The sequence below is a fragment of the Somniosus microcephalus genome, unplaced genomic scaffold, assembly GCF_052327205.1.
Source record: "Somniosus microcephalus isolate GS21.2 unplaced genomic scaffold, FLI_Smic_1.0 unresolved_chr2, whole genome shotgun sequence".
NCBI classification, from domain to species: Eukaryota; Metazoa; Chordata; class Chondrichthyes; order Squaliformes; family Somniosidae; genus Somniosus; species Somniosus microcephalus.
In genome coordinates, this window is record NW_028225180.1 from 73,109,418 (window position 1) to 73,126,407 (window position 16,990).

Below are 16,990 nucleotides of genomic sequence, written 5' to 3' on the forward strand. Positions count from 1 at the left end.
GGGGAGTGGGCGCGGTCTAGGTTGGGGGGGGGAGTGGGCGCGGTCTAGGTTGGGGGGGGGAGTGGGCGCGGTCTAGGTTGGGGGGGGGAGTGGGCGCGGTCTAGGTTGGGGGGGGGAGTGGGCGCGGTCTAGGTTGGGGGGGGGAGTGGGCGCGGTCTAGGTTGGGGGGGGAGTGGGCGCGGTCTAGGTTGGGGGGGGAGTGGGCGCGGTCTAGGTTGGGGGGGGGAGTGGGCGCGGTCTAGGTTGGGGGGGGGAGTGGGCGCGGTCTAGGTTGGGGGGGGAGTGGGCGCGGTCTAGGTTGGGGGGGGGAGTGGGCGCGGTCTAGGTTGGGGGGGGGAGTGGGCGCGGTCTAGGTTGGGGGGGGAGTGGGCGCGGTCTAGGTTGGGGGGGGGAGTGGGCGCGGTCTAGGTTGGGGGGGGGAGTGGGCGCGGTCTAGGTTGGGGGGGGGAGTGGGCGCGGTCTAGGTTGGGGGGGAGTGGGCGCGGTCTAGGTTGGGGGGGGGAGTGGGCGCGGTCTAGGTTGGGGGGGGAGTGGGCGCGGTCTAGGTTGGGGGGGGAGTGGGCGCGGTCTAGGTTGGGGGGGGGAGTGGGCGCGGTCTAGGTTGGGGGGGGGAGTGGGCGCGGTCTAGGTTGGGGGGGGAGTGGGCGCGGTCTAGGTTGGGGGGGAGTGGGCGCGGTCTAGGTTGGGGGGGGAGTGGGCGCGGTCTAGGTTGGGGGGAGTGGGCGCGGTCTAGGTTGGGGGGGAGTGGGCGCGGTCTAGGTTGGGGGGGGGAGTGGGCGCGGTCTAGGTTGGGGGGGGGAGTGGGCGCGGTCTAGGTTGGGGGGGGAGTGGGCGCGGTCTAGGTTGGGGGGGGAGTGGGCGCGGTCTAGGTTGGGGGGGGAGTGGGCGCGGTCTAGGTTGGGGGGGGAGTGGGCGCGGTCTAGGTTGGGGGGGGAGTGGGCGCGGTCTAGGTTGGGGGGGGAGTGGGCGCGGTCTAGGTTGGGGGGGGAGTGGGCGCGGTCTAGGTTGGGGGGGAGTGGGCGCGGTCTAGGTTGGGGGGGAGTGGGCGCGGTCTAGGGGGGGAGTGGGCGCGGTCTAGGGGGGGAGTGGGCGCAGTCTAGGTTGGGGGGGAGTGGGCGCAGTCTAGGTTGGGGGGGAGTGGGCGCGGTCTAGGGGGGGAGTGGGCGCAGTCTAGGCTAGGGGAGTGGGCGCGGTACAGGTGGGGGGGAGTGGGCGCGGTCTAGGTTGGGGGGAGTGGGCGCGGTCTAGGTTGGGGGAGTGGGCGCGGTCTAGGTTGGGGGGGGAGTGGGCGCGGTCTAGGTTGGGGGGGGAGTGGGCGCGGTCTAGGTTGGGGGGGGAGTGGGCGCGGTCTAGGTTGGGGGGGGAGTGGGCGCGGTCTAGGTTGGGGGGGAGTGGGCGCGGTCTAGGGGGGGAGTGGGCGCGGTCTAGGGGGGGAGTGGGCGCAGTCTAGGTTGGGGGGGAGTGGGCGCAGTCTAGGTTGGGGGGGAGTGGGCGCGGTCTAGGGGGGGAGTGGGCGCAGTCTAGGCTAGGGGAGTGGGCGCGGTACAGGTGGGGGGGAGTGGGCGCGGTCTAGGTTGGGGGGAGTGGGCGCGGTCTAGGTTGGGGGAGTGGGTGCGGTCTAGGGGGGAGTGGGTGTGGTCTAGGTTGGGACGGGGAGCGGGCGCGGTCTAGGGGGAGTGGGCGCGGTCTAGGTTGGGGGGGAGTGGGCGCGGTCTAGGTTGGGGGGGAGTGGGCGCGGTCTAGGTTGGGGGGGAGTGGGCGCGGTCTAGGTTGGGGGGGAGTGGGCGCGGTCTAGGTTGGGGGGGAGTGGGCGCGGTCTAGGTTGGGGGGGAGTGGGCGCGGTCTAGGTTGGGGGGGAGTGGGCGCGGTCTAGGTTGGGGGAGGAGCGGGAGCGGACTGGGTGGAGCGGGAGCGGACTGGGTTGAGGGGGGGAGTCGGAGCGGACTGGGTTGAGGGGGGGAGCGGGAGCGGACTGGGTTGAGGGGGAGCGGGAGCGGACTGGGTTGGGGGGGGAGCGGACTGGGTTGGGGGGGGGAGCGGACTGGATTGGGGGGGGGGAGCGGACTGGGTTGGGGGGGGGAGCGGGAGCGGACTGGGTTGGGGGGGGAGCGGGAGCGGACTGGGTTGAGGGGGGGAACGCACTGGGTTGAGGGGGAGCGGGAGCGGACTGGGTTGAGGGGAGCGGGAGCGGACTGGGTTGAGGGGAGCGGGAGCGGACTGGGTTGAGGGGAGCGGGAGCGGACTGGGTTGGGGGGGGAGCGGGAGCGGACTGGGTTGAGGGGGAGCGGGAGCGGACTGGGTTGAGGGGAGCGGGAGCGGACTGGGTTGGGGGGGGAGCGGGAGCGGACTGGGTTGAGGGGGGGAACGCACTGGGTTGAGGGGGAGCGGGAGCGGACTGGGTTGAGGGGAGCGGGAGCGGACTGGGTTGAGGGGAGCGGGAGCGGACTGGGTTGAGGGGAGCGGGAGCGGACTGGGTTGGGGGGGGAGCGGGAGCGGACTGGGTTGAGGGGGCGCGGGAGCGGACTGGGTTGAGGGGGAGCGGGAGCGGACTGGGTTGAGGGGAGCGGGAGCGGACTGGGTTGAGGGGAGCGGGAGCGGACTGGGTCGAGGGGCCTATTTTCTATGTTTCTATGTAAGTCTTGCTATATAAATGCAAGTCTTTTCATCATTTAGATGGAGTGGGGGGTGCATGATTAATAATGGATTTGAAAAAGGGCGTCCTTCAACTAAAAAAGCTTGAGAATCAGTGGACCAGAAGGTCAGTGCTGTCCTGGACTGCCCCTGTGCTGTCACCATGCCCAAGGCAAGTAGAGGGAACTGCAACATTGAGGCTGAGCACACGGTGCAGTCCCGGAGGGGAGCGGCAGGTGGCGAAGTGTGGGGAGCCCCAGCCCGGGGACAAGGGCGGGTGCGCTCTTGCCTCCTCACTCGCCCTTGTTGGCGAATGAGGCGGGGGGAAGCCGCTAACTAGGAGGCGAGGCTAGCCAGCGGGTGGATTGAATGACGGGGCGGCGGACCAATCAGGAGCGGTGGTAGCGGGGACTGAGCCAATGAGTGCGGGGGACCGGCCTGCTGAGGGTTGAGTGACGGGGCGGCGGACCAATCAAGAGCGGGGGCTCAGCGAATAGGTGTGCCGGGGATCGGCCGGCTGCGGGGATCTGGCGCGATGGGGTTGCTCACCATCCTGAAGAAGATGAAGCAGAAAGAACGCGAGATGCGGCTGTTGATGCTGTATCCTGAGCCCAGGAGAGGAAGAGGGGGAGCCGGGCACCGCACCGCCCCGCCCGCGGCCTCAGTCTCAGAGCCCAGACCCGCCACAGCACCCATCCGCCCGTGAGCGACTTAACGGGAGGCCACAGGCGCTTGGGGGCGGGGCCTGGGTTGAGGAGGAGGAGGAGGGGCGTGAGTGGGCGCAGCATGGGATGGATGGGGGGGGAGTGGGCGCGGTCTAGGTTGGGGGGGGGAGTGGGCGCGGTCTAGGTTGGGGGGGGAGTGGGCGCGGTCTCGGTTGGGGGGGGAGTGGGCGCGGTCTAGGTTGGGGGGGAGTGGGCGCGGTCTAGGTTGGGGGGGGGAGTGGGCGCGGTCTAGGTTGGGGGGGAGTGGGCGCGGTCTAGGTTGGGGGGGGAGTGGGCGCGGTCTAGGTTGGGGGGGGAGTGGGCGCGGTCTAGGTTGGGGGGGGAGTGGGCGCGGTCTAGGTTGGGGGGGGAGTGGGCGCGGTCTAGGTTGGGGGGGGAGTGGGCGCGGTCTAGGTTGGGGGGGGAGTGGGCGCGGTCTAGGTTGGGGGGAGTGGGCGCGGTCTAGGTTGGGGGGGAGTGGGCGCGGTCTAGGTTGGGGGGGAGTGGGCGCGGTCTAGGTTGGGGGGGGAGTGGGCGCGGTCTAGGTTGGGGGGGGGAGTGGGCGCGGTCTAGGTTGGGGGGTGAGTGGGCGCGGTCTAGGTTGGGGGGGGGAGTGGGCGCGGTCTAGGTTGGGGGGGAGTGGGCGCGGTCTAGGTTGGGGGGGAGTGGGCGCGGTCGAGGTTGTGGGGGGAGTGGGCGCGGTCTAGGTTGGGGGGAGTGGGCGCGGTCTAGGTTGGGGGGGAGTGGGCGCGGTCTAGGGGGGGAGTGGGCGCGGTCTAGGGGGGAGTGGGCGCGGTCTAGGCTAGGGGAGTGGGCGCGGTACAGGTGGGGGGGAGTGGGCGCGGTCTAGGTTGGGGGGAGTGGGCGCGGTCTAGGTTGGGGGAGTGGGCGCGGTCTAGGGGGGAGTGGGTGTGGTCTAGGTTGGGACGGGGAGCGGGCGCGGTCTAGGTTGGGGGGAGTGGGCGCGGTCTAGGGGGGAGTGGGCGCGGTCTAGGTTGGGGGGGAGTGAGCGCGGTCTAGGTTGGGGGGGAGTGGGCGCGGTCTAGGTTGGGGGGAGTGGGCGCGGTCTAGGTTGGGGGGGAGTGGGCGCGGTCTAGGTTGGGGGGGAGTGGGCGCGGTCTAGGTTGGGGGGGAGTGGGCGCGGTCTAGGTTGGGGGGGAGTGGGCGCGGTCTAGGTTGGGGGGGAGTGGGCGCGGTCTAGGTTGGGGGTGGAGCGGGAGCGGACTGGGTGGAGCGGGAGCGGACTGGGTGGAGCGGGAGCGGACTGGGTGGAGCGGGAGCGGACTGGGTTGAGGGGGGGAGTCGGAGCGGACTGGGTTGAGGGGGGGAGGGGGAGCGGACTGGGTTGAGGGGGAGCGGGAGCGGACTGGGTTGGGGGGGGAGCGGACTGGGTTGGGGGGGGGAGCGGACTGGGTTGGGGGGGGAGCGGGAGCGGACTGGGTTGGGGGGGGGAGCGGGAGCGGACTGGGTTGAGGGGGGGAACGCACTGGGTTGAGGGGGAGCGGGAGCGGACTGGGTTGAGGGGAGCGGGAGCGGACTGGGTTGAGGGGAGCGGGAGCGGACTGGGTTGAGGGGAGCGGGAGCGGACTGGGTTGGGGGGGGAGCGGGAGCGGACTGGGTTGAGGGGAGCGGGAGCGGACTGGGTTGAGGGGAGCGGGAGCGGACTGGGTTGAGGGGAGCGGACTGGGTTGAGGGGAGCGGACTGGGTTGAGGGGAGCGGACTGGGTTGAGGGGAGCGGACTGGGTTGAGGGGAGCGGACTGGGTTGAGGGGAGCGGACTGGGTTGAGGGGAGCGGACTGGGTTGAGGGGAGCGGACTGGGTTGAGGGGAGCGGACTGGGTTGAGGGGAGCGGACTGGGTTGAGGGGAGCGGACTGGGTTGAGGGGAGCGGGAGCGGACTGGGTTGAGGGGAGCGGACTGGGTTGAGGGGAGCGGACTGGGTTGGGGGGGGAGCGGGAGCGGACTGGGTTGAGGGGGGGAGCGGACTGGGTTGAGGGGGAGCGGGAGCGGACTGGGTTGAGGGGAGCGGGAGCGGACTGGGTTGAGGGGAGCGGGAGCGGACTGGGTTGAGGGGAGCGGACTGGGACTGGGTTGAGGGGAGCGGGAGCGGACTGGGTTGAGGGGAGCGGGAGCGGACTGGGTTGAGGGGAGCGGGAGCGGACTGGGTTGAGGGGAGCGGGAGCGGACTGGGTTGAGGGGAGCGGGAGCGGACTGGGTTGAGGGGAGCGGGGGCGGACTGGGTTGAGGGGAGCGGGGGCGGACTGGGTTGAGGGGAGCGGGGGCGGACTGGGTTGAGGGGAGCGGGGGCGGACTGGGTTGAGGGGAGCGGGGGCGGACTGGGTTGAGGGGAGCGGGAGCGGACTGGGTTGAGGGGAGCGGGAGCGGACTGGGTTGAGGGGAGCGGGAGCGGACTGGGTTGAGGGGAGCGGGAGCGGACTGGGTTGAGGGGAGCGGGAGCGGACTGGGTTGAGGGGAGCGGGAGCGGACTGGGTTGAGGGGAGCGGGAGCGGACTGGGTTGAGGGGAGCGGGAGCGGACTGGGTTGAGGGGAGCGGGAGCGGACTGGGTTGAGGGGAGCGGGAGCGGACTGGGTTGAGGGGAGCGGGAGCGGACTGGGTTGAGGGGAGCGGACGCGGACTGGGTTGAGGGGAGCGGACGCGGACTGGGTTGAGGGGAGCGGACTGGGTTGAGGGGAGCGGGAGCGGACTGGGTTGAGGGGAGCGGGAGCGGACTGGGTTGAGGGGAGCGGGAGCGGACTGGGTTGAGGGGAGCGGGAGCGGACTGGGTTGAGGGGAGCGGGAGCGGACTGGGTTGAGGGGAGCGGGAGCGGACTGGGTTGAGGGGAGCGGGAGCGGACTGGGTTGAGGGGAGCGGGAGCGGACTGGGTTGAGGGGAGCGGGAGCGGACTGGGTTGAGGGGAGCGGGAGCGGACTGGGTTGAGGGGAGCGGGAGCGGACTGGGTTGAGGGGAGCGGGAGCGGACTGGGTTGAGGGGAGCGGGAGCGGACTGGGTTGAGGGGAGCGGGAGCGGACTGGGTTGAGGGGAGCGGGAGCGGACTGGGTTGAGGGGAGCGGGAGCGGACTGGGTTGAGGGGAGCGGGAGCGGACTGGGTTGAGGGGAGCGGGAGCGGACTGGGTTGAGGGGAGCGGGAGCGGACTGGGTTGAGGGGAGCGGGAGCGGACTGGGTTGAGGGGAGCGGGAGCGGACTGGGTTGAGGGGAGCGGGAGCGGACTGGGTTGAGGGGAGCGGGAGCGGACTGGGTTGAGGGGAGCGGGAGCGGACTGGGTTGAGGGGAGCGGGAGCGGACTGGGTTGAGGGGAGCGGGAGCGGACTGGGTTGAGGGGAGCGGACTGGGTTGAGGGGAGCGGACTGGGTTGAGGGGAGCGGACTGGGTTGAGGGGAGCGGACTGGGTTGAGGTGGGGGGGGGGAGCGGGAGCGGACTGGGTTGAGGTGGGGGGGCGGGAGCGGGCTGGGTTGAGGTGGGGGGGGGGGGAGCGGGAGCGGACTGGGTTGAGGTGGGGGGGGGGAGCGGGAGCGGACTGGGTTGAGGTGGGGGGGGGAGCGGGAGCGGACTGGGTTGAGGTGGGGGGGGGGGGCGGGGGGGGAAGTGGGAGCGGACTGGGTTGACCGGGGGGGGGGTGGGCGGGGGGGGAAGTGGGAGCGGACTGGGTTGACCGGGGGGGGGAGTGGGTGCAACCTGGGATTGAGTGGGAGTGTCCTGGGGTTGGGGGGGGCGGGCGTGGCCTAAGTGGGGAGGCGTAGCCTGGGAGGAGGGTGGGTGGGCCGGTTGACCTGATCTAGAGGCAGAGCTCAGGGCATTCGCTGGTGTGATGAAGACTGCACATTAAATGTTGATGTTCAGAGAGATTTGGATGTCCTAGTACAAGAAGCAGAGTTAGCATGCGGGTGCAGCAAGCAATTAGGAAGGCAAATGGCATGTTGCCCTTTATTGCTAGCGGGTGGAGTATAAGAATAAGGAAGTCTTGCTATAATTGTACAGGGCTTTGGTGGGACCACATCTGGAGTCTGTGCTCAGTTTTGGTCTCCTTGGAGGCGGTGCAACGAAGGTTCACTAGATTGAATCCTGGGATGAGAGTGCTGTCCTATGATGAGAGATTGAGTAGAATGGGCCGATAATCTCTGGAGTTTAGAAGAATGAGAGGTGATCTCATTGAAACATATAAGATTCTGAAGGGGATTGACAGGGTAGATGCTGAGAGGTTGTTTCCCCTGGCTGGAGTGTCTAGAACTAGGGGGCATAGTCTCGGGATAAAGGGTAGCCCATTTAAGACTGAGGTGAGGAGGAATTTCTTCACTCAGAGGGTGGTGAATCCTTGGAATTCTCTACCCCAGAGGGCTGTGGAGGCTCAGTCGTTGAGTATATTCAAGGCTGAGATCGACAGATTTTTGAATATTAAGGGATATGGGGATAGTGCAGGAAAGTGGAGATGAGGTAGAAGATCAGCCGTGATCTTATTGAATGGCGGAGCAGGCTCGAGGGGCTGAATGGCCTACTCCTGCTCCTAATTCTTATGTTCTTATGCACCCTGGACCCAATGACAGGGTTAGTCCCCCTGGCCTTGTCCCAGCGGCTCCCCATTGGTTCTGCCTCCGGACCTGCTCCTCAGAAGTACAGACCCTCGGGTCAGGAGGAGCCCCGGCCCTGGCTCTGGCACAGCCTGATCTTGGCCCACAGCCTTGGGGAGTGGAGCGGCATTTGGGGTGTGGGCCCTCGGCCTGTTTCCTCCTCTTTCAGCTGTGGCATATTGGCAGCCTGTGGTCTCTGCCACAGGCAGGTCCTTTGCCCAGTGCGTCCTGTGCCCTGTCTTGGACTGGGTAACACGGGCGGTGAGACGACGGCCCTTTCACCTCTGGAGCCTGGTTCCACTCTGGCCCAGGCTGATGGGACGGCGGGAAGGGTCCCAGCTTTGAACATCTGAATGTCGGTCCCAGTGGGGGCAAGCCCACCGCTCAGAATGGGCCGCAACTCGGCAGAAATGAGCACTGTATAATCAGACCCAGTTACTGCAGTGGGAGACCCCAGTTTCAGTATTAAAACCAATGCAGTATTGAGGCATCAGTGTCGTATTTGGCAGCTATGTAAATTGCACAAAACAAGTGCAGCACAATCGTGCAAAATGAAAACACAACATGGTGAGTGGTAGAAGGCAAACTAGATGAACTCTGATCTTTTTTTCAGCTACCAATTCCTATGTTCTGGAGTGACTGTTCAGTCCTGGGCTCTGCACCTCAGCAAGGATATACTGGCCTCGGAGAGGAGGCAGCGCAGATTCACCAGAACGATACCGGGGGCTAAAAGGGTTAAATTACGAGGACAGGGTTGCACAGACTGGGCTTGTATTCCCTCGAGTTTAGAAGATTAAGGGGCGATCTAATCGAGGTGTTTAAGATGATTAAAGGATAGAAACAGGGTAGAAACTATTTCCTCTGGTGTGGGGGGGGAGTCCAGAACAAGGGGGCATAACCTTAAAATTAGAGCCAGGCCGTTCAGGGGTGATGTCAGGAAGCACTTCTTCACACAAAGGGTGGTGGAAATCTGCAACTCTTTTTTCCCCCCCCCCCCCCCCCCCCCCCCCCCCCCCCCCCAAAAAGCTGTTGATGCTGGGGGCCAATTGAAAATGTCAAAACTGATTGTGGGTCTTTTCAAAGGATACAGAACCAATGCGGGTAGATGGAGTTAAGGTATAGATCAGCCATGATCTCGTTGAATGGCGGAACAGGCTCGAGGGGCTGAATGGCCTCCTCCCGCTCCTATGTTCAGATGCCCATTGGTTAATAACAAAAGATCCTTTCCGGTGTCCGCAAAAACGGGTGATGGCCCCACACAACCTCGTTTCCCCCAAGGGTCACTGCAGGCGGAGACACCACCGTCCCAGGTGCTTATCCTCCGATCCAGCACCGATTGTTCTGCTCCGTCTCCGAGTCCTTGAGGCACTGCTGCAGCTGTTGAGGGTGCCGGTGAGTGGAGTCGGCGCTCCACCCCATCCATCGGCACTGGGAGTAGCCAGTGGGGTGCAAGGCTTGGCCCCGGAGTCGAACTCTCTGTGCTCGATGCTGACGCTGGACCACGAAACGCAGAAGAGGTTCAATTCCCTCTCTTGTCCTGTACGAGAAACCCCCCCCCCCCAAAACGTTGACGTTCCTTAACGCGCCTCCAGCGGCTTGGACAATGCCGGGAAAACCACCATCCTTAAAAAGTTCAACGGCGAGGACATCGACACCATTTCCCCCACGCTGGGCTTCAACATCAAGACACTGGAGCACAGGAAGTAAGGGCGCCCGCACGCCGCGGATTACTTGTCCGTCAGCAAAGCTTCTCCGCGTCTGTCCCGGTTGGGGTTAGAAAATGGGGCTGAGCCCCACACACGGAGCAGGAAAAGCCCAGGCTCCATCCCCGGCCTGTGCTGATTCCAGCATGGCGGGGGGAGGGGGTGGTGGGGGGCTTCTATCCACGAGCTCGGCGTCCCTGCTCTGGAGAAAGGAGTGCTGAGCCATGAGTTCATGCTCCTTCTGCCTCTCTGGTGACCCCTGCTGGATGTCGGGTCAGGAGAGGGTCTGCAGTGACGCCCTACATGGGGTCAATAGCCGGCCGCGCCTCTCGGTCTCAGTTGACGCTTGGCATGGCCGCTGAGACGCGGTAGAGGAAGGACGTACCGTCCGTGGAGTCGGCGAGGGGCGGGGATTTTGAGGGCAGGAGCCAGATGATCCGGCTGTGTTAAATCACCGTCTACGATACATGAGACCCCCCGGACCGGCTGTTTGCGACGGTTGCTTCATTCCCACCAGGTTTGCAGCGCACCATAGCAAGGCGAGAATCCGGCTCGCTCTCCACCGTCACCGGGAGAGAAAACTGGAGGAAGAGAGGCACGAGGCAGCCCCTCCGTGACCCCTGGGCACAGACCTCCCACCTCGTGGGGGGGGCTGCAGCGAGAGGCCCAGGCATGCTCGGAAGGGAAGCGGTCGCTCTGTGTTTCTGCTCCGCTCCAAAACAGCCGCGATGCAATAGGAATCATTCTCCACGCGCAGCGCGCTGGTGCCCGGCTTTGCTCGTGATGCTGCGGGGAGGGGGGTCGGTCGGAGCCTGTGTGTGACTCCAGCCTGGGCCATCATTGGGGAGCGGGGGGCGTGTGCGGTAGTTAATCGAACTGCCTCCCAGCAGTTCATGTCCAATTGAAGGACTGATACTGGCCAAGGCCTGGGGGCAGGTTGTCAACCTGTTGCTCTACAAGCAGGGGCGGGTGCTGGGGGGTGGGGAAATTCCAGTTGCCGCCCTGTGACCTGGTTGCCTTCCCCTCCCCAGTTTCAAGCTGAATATCTGGGACGTGGGAGGCCAGAAGTCGCTGCGCTCCTTTTGGAGGAACTACTTTGAGAGCACGGATGGACTGATCTGGGTGGTGGACAGTGCTGATCGACTCCGGCTGGATGACTGCAAGCGCGAACTCTTGGTGCTGCTCCAGGAAGAGGTAAAAAAAAAGAAAAGAGCAGGGCAATCAAAGATTGCGCGGATCCCGACCAGCTGAATCGGCAGAGAGCTTTTGAAAACGATCGGGGCTACACTCCAGCCCCACGCCAGAGACTTGAGCCCCATAATCCAGGCTGACACTCCCCAGTGCAGTACTGAGGGAATGCCGCACTGCCGGAGGTGCCGTCTTTCGGGTGAGACGTTCAACCAAGGCCCCATCTTCCCTCTCCGGTGGTTGTAAAAGATCATATGACACTATTGGAAGAAGAGCAGGGGGAGTTCTCCCCGGTGTCCTGGGCCAATATTTATCCCTCAACCAATATCATTAAAAACAGATGATCTGGTCATTATCACACTGCTGTTTGTGGGAGCTTGCTGTGCGTAAAATGGCTGCCGCGTTTCCTACATTACAACAGCGACTACACTTCAAAAAGTACTTCATTGGCTGTAAAGCGCTTTGGGACGTCCTGAGGTCGTGAAAGGCGCTGTAGAAATGCGAGTTTATTTAAAAAATTTTAATCCAGTTGTTAACCTGTTACTTATTTCAAGTGATCCATTTTATTTACTAATTAGCACAGACAGGCATTTAACAAGCTCACTTAGATTAGGGCAGAGAGAGCAAGAGTGAAACCCCGAGCTGTCTCTTTCATGTCACGTCGGCACATCTTGTTGTGTCGGGTTGCTGTTAAAGGCACAGCGCTCTACGCTAACTGGAATCGAAAACATGTACGAAATGAGAGCGTTTCCTTTCCTTGTTGCGGTGTGAATGATAAAATGACCCCCTGGTCGGCGTTCAGTTGGCCAGATTCAGCCAAGGATACGAGAGTTGGCCTCGGTAGCCTGGGTTGGTGATGTTGGGGCGGGGAGAGGTCGGGGGCGGGGGAGGTGAAAGATTGGAGGGTGAAGCATTGTTTGAAACTACACTGTGATCTCTGCTCCTCTTTCTCCAGCGCCTGGCCGGGGCGACGCTCTTGGTGTTTGCGAACAAACAGGACCTGCCTGGAGCTATGTCTTCAGATTCCATTAAAGATGTAAGAAGCGATTCAGTACTGTGTGCTTGCCTGTGGCTGGCGGCTCACGGGTTGGGGAGTAATGACGGATGGGTCTGGTGGCCTTCGAACAGACGCCGTGTCGGTCTCCTCTTCCCTAGCTCTCTCCAGACGCCTTGCTCCAAATCCCTCAGTGTCTTGTATTCAGCTGCCTGGGCCCTAAGCTCTGGAATTCCCTCCCTAAACCTCTCCTCCTCACTTTCCTTCTTTAAGACGCTCCTTAAAACCTACCTCCGTGACCAAGCACCTGCCCTAATATCTCCTTGTGTGGCTCAGTGTCAAATTTATGTCTTCTCTGAAGCAGCTTGGGATGTTTTACTATGCTAAACGTGCTATATAAATGCCAGTTGTTGTTGTTTAGTGGCACGCTCCTTTTTACCCCTTAATTAATCCTCTCCTTTCTCCCCCCCCCCGCCTTCTCAAAAAGCCCTCCACACCCAGGATCCTTCAGCTCGTTTCCTTCCACTTGCACGGCAGGACAGACTGGTTGGTAGATTGCTATCTGGTTCATTCAAGAACAGAATTCCCATTGGGTTGATAGAGTCACCAATTGACTCAGTAACTAATGGAAGCTGTCAAGGGGGAAAGGAATTGGAGGGTGTGAATATTTGATGTGCTCGTATACTACTCACTGAAAGGGTGACTTGTCAGCGGTGTCTCAGTGGGTAGCACTCTCGCCTCTGAGTCAAGGTCGTGGGTTTGAGCCCCACTCCAGAGACTTACGCCCCATAATCCAGGCTGACACTCCAGTGCCAGTGCTGAGGGAGTGCCGCACTGTCGGGAGGGGCAGTACTGAGGGAGCGCCGCAATGTCGGAGGGGCAGTACTGAGGGAGCGCCGCACTGTCGGAGGGGCAGTACTGAGGGAGCGCCGCACTGTCGGAGGGGCAGTGTACTGAGGGATCGCCGCACTGCCAGAGGTGTAGTACTGAGGGAGCGCCGCGCTGTCGGCGGGGGCAGTACTGAGGGAGCATTGCACTGTCGGAGGGGCAGTACTGAGGGAGCGCTGCATTGTCGGAGGGGCAGTACTGAGGGAGCGCTGCACTGTCGGAGGGGCAGTACTGAGGGAGCGCTGCACTGTCGGAGGGGCAGTACTGAGGGAGCGCTGCATTGTCTTAGGGGCAGTACTGAGGGAGCGCTGCATTTGTCGGAGGGGCAGTACTGAGGGAGCGCCGCACTGTCTTAGGGGCAGTACTGAGGGAGTGCTGCATTGGTCGGAGGGGCAGTACTGTGGGAGCGCTGCGGAGGGGCAGTACTGTGGGAGCGCTGCACTGTCGGCAGTGCCATCTTTCGGATGAGATGTTAAACCAAGGCATTTTTAGTGGGACCTTGCTGTGTGGCAGTCTTGCTCAGGTGGATGTGAAAGATCCTATGGCCACTATTGAAAGAAGAGCAGGGGGGTTTCTCTCCGGTGTCCTGGCCAATATTTACCCTCAATCAACAGCGCCAGAAACTGATTAACCGGTCGTTTGTCTAATTTGCTTTCCGAGTGACAATGGTCTAGTCCAGCGCCCTTCCTCAGTGGCCGGCTTGGCTCAGAGCACCACCGGCCGAGGCCAGCATCATCTCCATATCGATTTTAAACTTCTCATCCTCCTCTTCGCCCCTACCTATCTTTATAACCTCCTCCAGCCCTACAACCAATGTTCCCTCTTTTTTAAGTGGCTGCGCTGCCCATTCGCATTTTCTCGCACATGCGGTTTGTTCTGTGTAAAAGCCGGTGAGCGGCCTGCCGCACAGCTGAGCGGGAACGTTGCCCACAACCCTCCGAGATCTCCGCGCTCCTCCAATTCTGACCTTGTGCGCATCCCCCATTTCCTTCACCATTGGCGGCCGTGCCTTCAGCTGCCTGGGGCCCTAAGCTCTGGAATTCCTCCCTAAACCTCTCCGCCTCTCTCTCCTCCTTTTAAGACGCTCCTTAAAACCGACCTCTTTCACCAAGCTTTTGGTCACCTGTCCTAATATCTCCTTATGCGGCTCGGTGTCAAATTTTGCTTGATAATCGCTCCTGTGAAGCGCCTTGGGATGTTTTACTACGTTAAAGGCGCTGTATAAATGCACGTTGTTGTTGTTGTTGAAAGGTCTTTTTTTCTCCCCTGCCCGTCCCCCTCTCCTCTGTGCCGCAGGCCTTGGACCTGGACAGTATTAAGACGCACCACTGGTGTATCCGAGACTGCAGCGCAGTGACTGGGGAGAACCTGCTGGTTGGAATCGACTGGCTGATAGACGACATCTCCTGCCGAATATTCACCATGGACTGAGCCTGCCTCCTGCCGCCTGTCACCCGGAGGGCCAGCGTGCTGAGGCCTGTCGTTCACACTACAGCGACACCCCCACCTGTCCGAATGCAATACTCACTGCCTTGTCGCCCATCCTGCCTGGTTTTTATTTTGAGAGACTTGGGGGACATTGTGACAGAGTAAAGGGAGCTGTAACTCTCCAACTAAACATCCCTCAAGCACCAAAATTTCACCTTTTTATTATAAATATACAGGACATGGCGGCAGGGGCTCGATTCTGGAAGGTGGATTGTTTCTTTAACGAACTGTGATTTTTACCGTGGCAAACACCGTCATTTTAATCTTTAAGCTGTGTTCAGGGTCCCCACTCACCAAAGCAGAGGACATTCTCTCTTTACCTTTTTCACTTCTCTCTTTTGCTCCCCATCTCCCTCTTTTCACTCATGCTCTTGCGCTGCCTCTTGCTCGCGCGCTCCTCGCTCACTCGCTCGCTCTCTTTTTTCCCCCCCCCCCCCCACCTCGCTGGCTCGTTCCCTTCCCCCCTCCTTTGCTCACTCGCTCTCCCTCCAGCTTGCTCTCCCCCCCCCCCCCCCCCGCTCGCGCTCTTCACCCCCTCGCTCGCTCTTCCCCCCCCCCCTTGCTCGTGCTCTTCACCCCCTCGCTCGCTCTTCCCCCCCCCCCCCGCTCACTCACTCTTCCCCCAATTTCTCTCTCGCTCTCTTTCCCCCCCCCCCCCCCTCTCTCTACCCCTCCCCTCTCTGTTCATGGTGGGCGCGGTGAATGGCAGCTTGTGACGTAAGCATGGCCTTGCCAAGCGTTTTCTGTTGCCGTTTTTCTGTTCGTGATGTTGTGGCCACAGTTTCCGTGGTGACCATTGGGAGGCCCGTGTCCAGCACCCTAGAGCCGGTGGCCAGCCAGTGGAAAGCCCACTGATAACGCCACACGTGTGTATCGCCGGTTCATTCTTGTTTAAATTATTTTATAAGTTAGAACATTTAAATTAAAAGAAACTTAAGTGACAACTCTATTGATTCATTCTGTATTGTGTACTTTCTCTAGTTCAATATTGGCATCACTGAATTCATCCTATCCGGTTTTGGAAGAATCTCTGCCCCCTTTCCCGGACTGCTCCCTCAGCATGACCCAGGGGTCCTGTTAGTCGCCTGAGCTGAGCTGTCACTCCCCCATCCTTTGCAGCGTGAAGACTGCTTACTTCCACCTGCACACATTACCTACCTCCGTCTCTACCTCGCCCACGCCTACCTCACCTCCAAACTTGATCTGTCCCAATGACCAGCCCTCGAAGTTACCCCCAACACGACCTCCACTGTACTCGGAGCTCTACTGCCTGCGCCCCATCCAGCACTGACTCCCATTTCATTTACATTCTTGGGTGTCAGCCGTGGCTCAGTGGGCCGCACTCTCGTCTGAGTCAGAAGGCTATGAATTCGAGCCCCACTCCAGATACTTGAGCACAAAAATCTAGGCTGACATTCCAGTGTAGTGTTGAGGGAGCGCCGCACTGTCGGAGAGGCAGTACTGAGGAACGCCGCACTGTCGGAGGGGCAGTATTGAGGAACACCGCATTGTCAGTACTGAGAGTGCTGCACTGTCGGCGGGGGGCCGTCTTTTGAATGAGGCGTTAAGTCTGCCCTCTCGGGTGGACGTTAAAGAACCCACGGTCCCTAATTGAAGAACAGGGGAGTTCTCCCCGGTGTCCTGGGGCAATATTTATCCCTCAACCAACATCATTCAAACAGATTATCTGGACATTATCACATTGCTGTCGTGGGAACTTGCTGTGCGCAATTTGACTGCCGTATTTCAATGGTGACGACACTTCCCAAGCAGTTCATTGTCTGTCGAGCGCTTTGGGACGTCCTGAGGTCGCTGTATAAATGCAGGCGAGTCTTTTTTCTACGGAAAAGGCACGTTCTTCCTTTTGCCATATAATTTGAACTGGTGGGAGCAGCGCAGCGAGAGATCTGCTCGTGTGTTCATGGGGCCTGCACATCACGAACGTGCTCTGCAAACTCATACTAAAGTTGTGCGGTGAGTGAGGAGGAGCAGCAGCAATAACAACAGAGCCTGACGAACACTGCAAAACAAAACCTGCAGCAACATTTCAGCAGCATCTTGTGCAGTCGCATTGCTCAGGGGTGGGGCGAGTGGCAGTAGGCGGGGCTGCTGGTGGGGGCGGGACTGAAGCTGCGTATGCGCGCTTGTGGCGGTGGGCGGGGCTGTTGGCAGTAGGCGGGGCTGGCGCCGCGCCTGCGCGCTTGTGGCGGTGGGCGGGGCTGTTGGCAGCAGGCGAGGCTGGCGCCGCGCCTGCGCGCTTGTGGCGGGGCGGTGCTGTTGGCAGTAGGCGGGGCTAGTGCTACGCCTGCGCGCTTGTGGCGGTGGGCGGGGCTGGTGCTGCGCCTGCGCGCTTGTGGCGGGGCGGTGCTGTTGGCAGTAGGCGGGGCTAGTGCTACGCCTGCGCGCTTGTGGCGGTGGGCGGGGCTGGTGCTGCGCCTGCGCACTTGTGGCGGTGGGCGGGGCTGGCGCCGCGCCTGCACGCTGCTTCCCGTGAAGATGGCTGCTGGCCGGGTCAAGGCGGAGCAGCTACATTACCGGGTGACTGAGCCTCGGCAGCACCCGCAGGGCTTCACCGAGTACCGGGTGACAGCGAGGTAAGGGCTGACCCTTCGCCCCGCCCCCCCTCTCCCCTTCGCCCCCCCCTCTCCCCTTCGCCCCCCCACTCCCATCGCCCTTCGCCCCCCCTCTCCCCTTCGCCGCCCCTCTCCCCTTCGCCTCCCCCTCTCCCCTTCGCCCCCCCTCTCCCCCCACTCCCCATCGCCCTTCGCCCCCCCTCTCCCCTTCGCCGCCCCTCTCCCCTTCGCCTC

The 16,990-nt window shown here is 62.5% G+C and overlaps 2 protein-coding genes across 2 annotated transcripts in view; both read left to right on the top strand.

Annotated features, from left to right (window-relative positions):
• Nucleotides 1-3,065: 3,065 nt before the first annotated feature.
• Nucleotides 3,066-15,127, top strand: arl2 (ADP-ribosylation factor-like 2). The gene is made up of 5 exons (XM_085976067.1): nucleotides 3,066-3,231; nucleotides 9,515-9,625; nucleotides 10,657-10,819; nucleotides 11,769-11,849; nucleotides 13,992-15,127. The coding sequence occupies exons 1-5, from the start codon at nucleotides 3,167-3,169 to the stop codon at nucleotides 14,124-14,126; spliced, it is 555 nt and encodes a 184-aa protein (XP_085832193.1). The 5' UTR covers nucleotides 3,066-3,166; the 3' UTR covers nucleotides 14,127-15,127.
• A 1,552-nt stretch (nucleotides 15,128-16,679) lies between these two features.
• cnih2 (cornichon family AMPA receptor auxiliary protein 2) overlaps nucleotides 16,680-16,990 on the top strand; it is a 140,716-nt gene continuing 140,405 nt past the window's right edge. Inside the window, exon 1 of the mRNA XM_085975692.1 lies at nucleotides 16,680-16,766. Within this exon, the coding sequence (XP_085831818.1) occupies nucleotides 16,680-16,766 (87 nt within the window). The remainder of the gene's footprint in view (nucleotides 16,767-16,990) is intronic.

What these genes read in the sequence shown, in the direction of transcription:
- arl2 (XM_085976067.1), top strand. Translation starts at nt 3,167, where the DNA reads ATGGGGTTGCTCACCATCCTGAAGAAGATGAAGCAGAAAGAACGCGAG. An exon ending in GAGATGCGGCTGTTGATGCT is followed by an intron (nt 3,232 to 9,514) that starts GTATCCTGAGCC and finishes ACGCGCCTCCAG; the next exon opens with CGGCTTGGACAATGCCGGGA. An exon ending in AAGACACTGGAGCACAGGAA is followed by an intron (nt 9,626 to 10,656) that starts GTAAGGGCGCCC and finishes TCCCCTCCCCAG; the next exon opens with TTTCAAGCTGAATATCTGGG.